The sequence below is a fragment of the Chiloscyllium plagiosum genome, chromosome 11 (genome assembly GCF_004010195.1).
Source record: "Chiloscyllium plagiosum isolate BGI_BamShark_2017 chromosome 11, ASM401019v2, whole genome shotgun sequence".
In the NCBI taxonomy this organism is placed as follows: Eukaryota; Metazoa; Chordata; class Chondrichthyes; order Orectolobiformes; family Hemiscylliidae; genus Chiloscyllium; species Chiloscyllium plagiosum.
In genome coordinates, this window is record NC_057720.1 from 3,324,834 (window position 1) to 3,332,264 (window position 7,431).

Genomic DNA, 7,431 nt, shown 5'->3' on the forward strand with positions numbered 1-7,431 from the left:
TGTAATCCAGGTAGCTGTGGGAGTCGGTGGCTTTGTAAAAAATGTCAGTGTCAAGTCGGTCGTCATTAATGGAGATGGAGAGGTCCAGGAAGGGGAGGGAGGTGTCAGAGATGGTCCAGGTAAATTTAAGATCGGGGTGGAATGTGTTGGTGAAGTTGACGAATTGCTCAACCTTCTTGCGGGAGCATGAGGTGGCGCCAATGCAGTCATCAATGTAGCGGAGGAAGAGGTGGGGAGTGGTGCCGGTGTAATGACGGAAGATCCACTGCTCTACGTAACCGACAAAGTTTTACAGATCAGCTAACCGACTTGCAGCAAGATGTGATCATGCATAGAAAAGGCAGAAGAGATTTACAAGAATGTGGCCAGGGATGGAGAATGTGAGCATCGAGGAAAGATTGGATAATTTGGATTCTTTTCTTGGAACGTTGTAGGCTGATTTAATAGAGATAATTAAAATAAAAATAAAATAAGTAGAGTTGATAGGAAGAAACTAGCCTTTGTTTTCTATGGGCCCTCTTCGTGGCCAGCTGAGCCTTTTGTTTGTGCTCACCTTGTCCAATGGCTGTCCAAACAGTCAGCCTCCGGGTGTCAGAGCCATCAGTGACTGTCTCCCAGGTGAGTGTGTCAGAGCCTGCCATCTTCATATCTCACCTACAGTCATCCTCGAAGTAGGGGTAGACACCCAGGAGATCATGACACTGGCCAGTTCATTATACAGAAGATCTTTGGTACTGGAAGGTTCCTGTTTTCCGGATTGTGCCTGTTAGACTTTAGCCTCTGATTTGTTGCTGCCAGGCCTCTCTGTTCCACCTTGAAGCTGTCTTACAAATCCCTGAAAGCTGCTCACTGTGGACTTTCAAGTTAAAAGACAGCCTGAAAATTCTTTTTTGTGATTTTTCAATTTATTTTTTTAAAACCATAAAGATTACAATTGTATCCATTATTCAATTATCAGCTTTCCAAATTATTTGCTGGAGCTTTTGCAGGATTGATCATATTCTGTTAACGTGGAGTCAACCATGCTGTGGTAATTAATGGAGTTTGTGTGGAAAAGATGGTCTTGAGGGAAGTTTGTATTATTGCATGGCATAATCTGGTTCATTCAGAACGGGGCGTCGAAACATTACTGTCAGCCTCTTTCCAATCTATCTCAGGATCACTCAGCAGTTTGTTTCCATTGAAGCTAAATTCCAAAAACGTGAATGTAATTGTTCTCAGCACTATTTTCCTACTTGTTTTGGGTTCTTGCTGGCACCTAAATGAAAGTACAGAAATTTGATGGAGGTTGTACCTTGCCTGTGATGAATGCTCTCGGATATGCATGCATGGTATTGCCTGTTCTGTTTGTCTCCCTCTATATTACTACTTAGGACAAGTCAGGCCACTTCTAACTGCAACAGTGAAACCTACTGTAGTTGGTTTTGTACGATCATAAGATATCAAACCGTATTTATGTTGGTGAATATTTTTCTCCTTTTCAGATGAAGATGATGGGGATGACGTGTCTGCAAAGAAACGCAAGATTGAAACATTTCAGCAGAAGGAGAAACGTAAACGAAATCAGGGACAAGCCAACAGGGAGAAAAGTTTTGTTGAAGAGGAAAAGCGCATTCTCAGGCAGGAGTTTTCCTTAAAAGATTGAAGGCAAGGCTACCTGGACAAGTCCCCTCCCTTCTCTGGCGGGTTTACCTTACTCAGCCTGAAGACAAGCATTGTGGATTAAAGATGCAGGAGCAAAACCGATCGTGATTGCTGTGTGGATTATGCAGTGGGAAAGCTGTCTATATTGTTCACTCGTCCTTTTCAAATAAACAGGAGGCAAACCTTGGCACTGTGCCAACAGAAAGCAGCAGGACATTGGTTCAAGAGTGCTGACTTTTCAGTATGGACTTGATACAATTTCTTTTAAACTGAGAAGGAACTTTAGGTTGACACTTTGATGTCGCGCAGCTTTGATATACACTTGCAGTGTTGATTTAGGTAGAAACTTTGCCAGTGTTCTAGTATTGCCTGTGTAGCAGTCCAACTGGTGTCTGTACAGATGGCTCGAATGTTGTGAAGCCAGTTTAGTTTGTTCCCAATTCCAGATATTTTTACAACACCTCTAATTACTGAACACAATGTAAAAAATCTTAGCACAGTCTACACAGACTTGTATTCTTATTGTTCTGGCTGTAGTATCCTCTTGTTAGTCTAATTATTCAGTCACACATAGCATTGAAAGTCACATGTCTGTGATTACAGGTAAATTCTGTCCTGAATAGGATGATGTGACCAGGGTGTATATGATATGTACAGTGAAGACTGGACTTCATAGATGTAAAATAGTCCCTAATAAATCCAATGGGGAATTCAGGAGAATCATCTTTACTTGTGAGCAGAGCTCACACCCACATTGAACAGTATCGAAGGATTTAAAGCTGGATTAAACTGATGACGGACAAAGGAACAGAAGAATATTCTGATGGGATTCGTTGAAGAGGGGCGAAAGCACATGTGGAGCCTAAAGAACAGTACAGCCCATTGGGCGGAATGGCCTGTTTCTGTGCTGTGATGTTTTCTAATTTGAATTACTTCATGTTCTTAGTTATAGAAGCTATGATTCCAAACTTCAGGAAAATGGAATGCAACTAAAGAAGCTTGTCATTTGTACATATGGGCATGTTGACTTTAATTAGACACATTCCTTCTACCTCTAATGGCTTAAGTTGAGAAAGGATTGGGCAGTAATTTAGCCCTCCATTCTGTGCTGTTGTTTTTCAAGCTAATATTAAAATGACATTGCAATAAAGTTGACGCAAACAGCAGAGATTTGTCATGGGTTGGCAGGAGGAACAGCAGCTCACATGAGGCAGGCAGCAGGAATAGATTTGAACTGTATTCCTTTAAATGAGACAACCTTGAGTGAGAGTTGTATCACATGAATATAGCAGTATTTACATTTAAAATAATCAGGTGTAAAAAACCACAGGTCAACAAGGATAGTGGAGAAACTTCTAAAGAGATGAAGCTTGCAATCTGAATTAAAAACTAGATCAAACCCTGTTTGTACCATCCTTTAAACAACCAGTTTTAGCTGTGACAGAATTGGTTGAGCAGAGACTTAAAGGTTAGTATACCTTAGTACAAACTCCAGGTGTCTGCATTGCTATCCAGTGTGTGACCTAATTTATTTTATTGTGGACTCATGGAATTTGCATGTTTACTATGATTGGTCCATTAGTACAAGGAAGGTAAGGGCTCCGTCTTTAGATTAGATTAGATTACTTACAGTGTGGAAACAGGCCCTTCGGCCCAACAAGTCCACACTGACCCGCCGAAGCGTAACCCACCCAGACCCATTCTCCTACATTTACCCCTTCACCTAACACTACGGGCAATTTAGCATAGCCAATTCACCTGACCTGTACATTTTTGGACTGTGGGAGGAAACCGGAGCACCCGGAGGAAACCCACGCAGGTACGGGAGAATGTGCAAACTCCACCCACAGTCACCTGAGGTGGGAATTGAACCCGGGTCTCTGGCGCTGTGAGGCAGCAGTGCTAACCATACTGCCACCATGCCTTACATTTGTTTAAAAACTATTCAAGTTATTGACTCTTAAACATTTGAACTTATTGATGAAATTAGCTGTAGAAACAAAATCTGTCATTAGGATACTGCAGGAAATGAATTTAGAAATTCTCAATGCAGGTCATAACATGACAAATTGGAACAAAATTGACCATTTGGCTTTGAGCCTGTCTGTGCAATTAAATAGGTCAAGACTGACCATCTGCCTTACCTCAGTCTTTCCTGTATTATCTCCACATCACTTGATTCCCATTGCTCAGTCTCAGATGTACTTAATGACAAAGCTTTTAAAACGTGGGGCTAAAGAATTCTATCAATTGAGAAACCTGAGTAAAGAAATGTCTCCTCCTTTCGTATGGCTGACCTCTTCTTCTGATACTGAGACTCTGTTTGAAAATCTCCAACCAAGAGAAACATTTTCTCAGCAACTACCTTTCTAAGTCCCTGAGGAAATATACGTTTAAATTCAATATCTCATTCGTCTAAACTCCGGGGAATATAGTCAAGGTTAAAGTGATGCTGGAAAAACACAGCATCCGAGGAGCAGGAAAATCAACATTTTGGGCAAAAGCCCTTCATCAGATCCCTGTGCTTTTCCAGCATCATTCTAATCTTAACTGATCTCCAGCATCTGCAGTCCTCAATTTCGTCCAGGGAATATAGGTCTAGTCCACTCAAATCTGTCCTTATTGTTCCCAGAGTAGTCTGGTGAATATTGCACTCCCTCTGATGCAAATATGCCTTTCATAAAGTCCATCCCTGAGTGAATCAGATTTTTACACTACAGAAGAAGGCCATTTCACCCATTGAGTGCTTGAAGTTCATTCAGTGTAAGGATGTTTCACCCTGAGCTGTTTTCATGGGTGCTTTTGTCATAGATGTCCTAATTGCTGGTTGTGTCTGCATGCTAACTTTGTGTCTCATGCATTAGGACATCCAGTCCAGATGAAGGCAAGCATTTCCCAGTCCAAAAAAAACCTTTATTTTCCTCATAAAATGAATAACTGAAACACATTTTCACTTAGTGCTAACTTCCTGCCTTTTATCTGTTATTTAAGCAATCATTTTCTGCCCTTTTGAATTTCTGCTTTTGAACATCCCTCCACCACACATCAAAGCAGTACCTTAACTACTCATTGCATGAAAAAGTTCTCATTTCACGTTTGCTTCATTTGCAAAACATTTTAAATCTGTGCTCATCAGGTCTTGATCCTTTTACAAAAATAGAACCAGTTTCACTCTGTCTACTGTGAGCAGACCCCTCATGACTGAAAACGTCCATCAGATCTGTCTTGGTTTCTTTTTCACAGGAAGCAGCCCCAACCTCTCCAATTTGCCTTCAAATCTGAAGTTTTTCATTCTAGGAACCATTCTTGTAAACCTCTTTTGGATCATTTTGCCAGTACATTCACATTTTACCCAAAATCTGCTGCCCAGAATTGTGTACAATACTCCATTGGAGGTCAAGTTAATGTCCTATTTAAGCATAACCTTCACGCACACGTACCTTAGGCAACTCTTCTTGATGCCCAAGATACTGTATGTTTTATTAACTGCTCTCTGTGTCATGTTGCCATTCATGACTGCATATAAACACCCAGGCCTGCCTGCTCCTGCACACCTGTTAGGAATGCTACCCTTTATTTTATACTGACTTGCCATATTCTTTGTACCAAAATGTGCCGCCACCCATTTCCTTGCATTGAATTCTATCTACCCACCTCACCAACTTGCCAGTGTCCTTTAGAAGTTGTACGCTATCATCACTTTGTATCATTTGCTCCCACACTTTGTATCATTTGCAAACTTCAAGATTGTCCCCGGCACCCCCAAGACCTTGCTTATTTCTGTATATGGGGAAAAAAGGGTCACAATTCCTACCTCTGAGGACTCCACTACAAACCTTCCTCTAGCCTAAACAATATCCATTATCAATTACTGATTCCTGTTCCCTCAGCCAATTTTGTACCCATATTACTGCAGACTCTTTTATTCCACAGAGGTAAAAACAATGACTGCAGATGCTGGAAACCAGATTCTGGATCAGTGGTGCTTATTCCACAGCCTATCGCTTTCCTCAAGTCTGTTCTATGCCACTGTACGGATACCTTTTGGAAGTCAACATACACCATACCAACAGCAATATCCTCATCAGACTTTTCTGTTGCATCTTCAAAAACTCTAACTAAGATTTTCTCTTAATACATTCATGTGAGCTGTTCTGAATTAGACCGTTTTTTTCCCATGTTATATTAATTTGATACCAAGTAATTGTTCCTCAAAGTTTCGGCACCACGGAAGTTAAGCTAAATATCTAGCATCATATCCCTCTATACCCTTCTCTCACACGTTCAATTTCCTTTTAAATATATTATTCACTTCAACCACTCCTGTGGTGGCAACCACACTTTGGGTGAAGAAATTTCTTCAGAAATCCCAATTGCATTTCTTGATGACTGTCATATTGATGATCTCTAATTGTGCTCTTCCCCACATCCTCAGTATTCACTATAAAAACATTTCCCAAATTCAAAGACATCCACAAGGTCCTGTTTAAGGAGAAAGTAACCCATCCTGTCATTTCTTTCCTGATGTGTTCTGAAACATTTGTGTTTAGCGATTTTTGAGAAGATTTGTAGCTCAGGTTGAGGAATTATCAACACTGATTTGCCCGGAGGCGCGCTGAAGATGTTATCTAGCAGGGTGATGAAATGTCTGGAAATGAACCTTCCAGCTCAGCAAGCAAACCTACATCCAGAACATTTGTGTTTAACTATCATTAATCTTGGGCACCATCTTCAGTGCCTCTCTATATCTTTAGTGTAGTGTAATGTGGACTGCAGCGGCCCATGAAGAGAGCTCACCTTCTCAGGGACAACTCGGGATGGGCAATAAATGCTGGCCCAGCCAATGATGCCCACATCCCACGAGTGAATAAGCAAGTGGCAAGTGGAGATAGAAGTAGTCGCTGAGGTGGGAAAGTGAATGTACTATAGCCATGTTTGCAGTGGCGAATTTCTTTCCCCCTACCATCTCCACATCCCTCCATCACCACCATCAGTAGCCTTTCCCTCCCTCCCTCCCATCCCCTGCATTGTCACTCCCCCTGCTGACCACCATCCCAATACCATGCTTCTCAGTGTAACCAGTCTGGAACTTTTTGTATGGTGTAGCACATCTGGAATTGTGCACATGAGTGTTTTCAGTGAACATAGATGCAGAGTTACTTGCATTTGTTGGTGTTTGCAAACACTGCTGTCTTTATATTGGTTGGTGCAGTTCTGTTTTCTGGTTAATAGTAACCCCAGGAAGTTCACAGGGGATTGAGTGATGGTGAAGAGATGGTTAGATTCTCTCCAGTTGGAGATGATAATTATCTGGCAATTGTGTGGTGCAAATATAACTTGTTACGTGTGAGCCCACACCTGGGTAATGTCCAGGGCTTGCTGCATTTGGGCATTGGCAGCGTCAGCATTTGGGTTGTGAATGGTGCTGAATGTTACGTTATTTTCAGTGAACATTCCCATGTTTATGATGAAGAAGCAACTGCATATAGTTGGACCTACCCTGAGGAATTCTTGCAGAGATGTCTTGCAGCTGAGATTACTGATTTCCAACAATTCCAAACATCATCTTTTGTGTCAAGTGCGACTGCAAACAGTAGAGAAGTTTGAAAGAGAGTTGCCACAGCTGGAAGGGTTAATAGGTAATTGGTGGGATGAGCAACAGGGACATGAGACAAACATTTTCACTCTGCACATGATTAGATTGCACTGACTGTGAATGTGACAGCAACATGTTCAGTGGAGACTTTCGGAAGATGATAATTATCAAAATTATGAAATGATTGCTTA

The 7,431-nt window shown here is 41.5% G+C and overlaps 1 protein-coding gene across 1 annotated transcript in view; it reads left to right on the forward strand.

Annotated features, from left to right (window-relative positions):
- Window positions 1-2,810, forward strand: part of c11h1orf52 (chromosome 11 C1orf52 homolog) — a 6,410-nt gene extending 3,600 nt beyond the window's left edge. The window contains exon 3 of the mRNA XM_043700071.1: window positions 1,485-2,810. Coding sequence (XP_043556006.1) covers window positions 1,485-1,645 — 161 coding nt within the window. The 3' untranslated portion in view covers window positions 1,646-2,810. The remainder of the gene's footprint in view (window positions 1-1,484) is intronic.
- The last annotated feature ends 4,621 nt before the right edge of the window (window positions 2,811-7,431 follow it).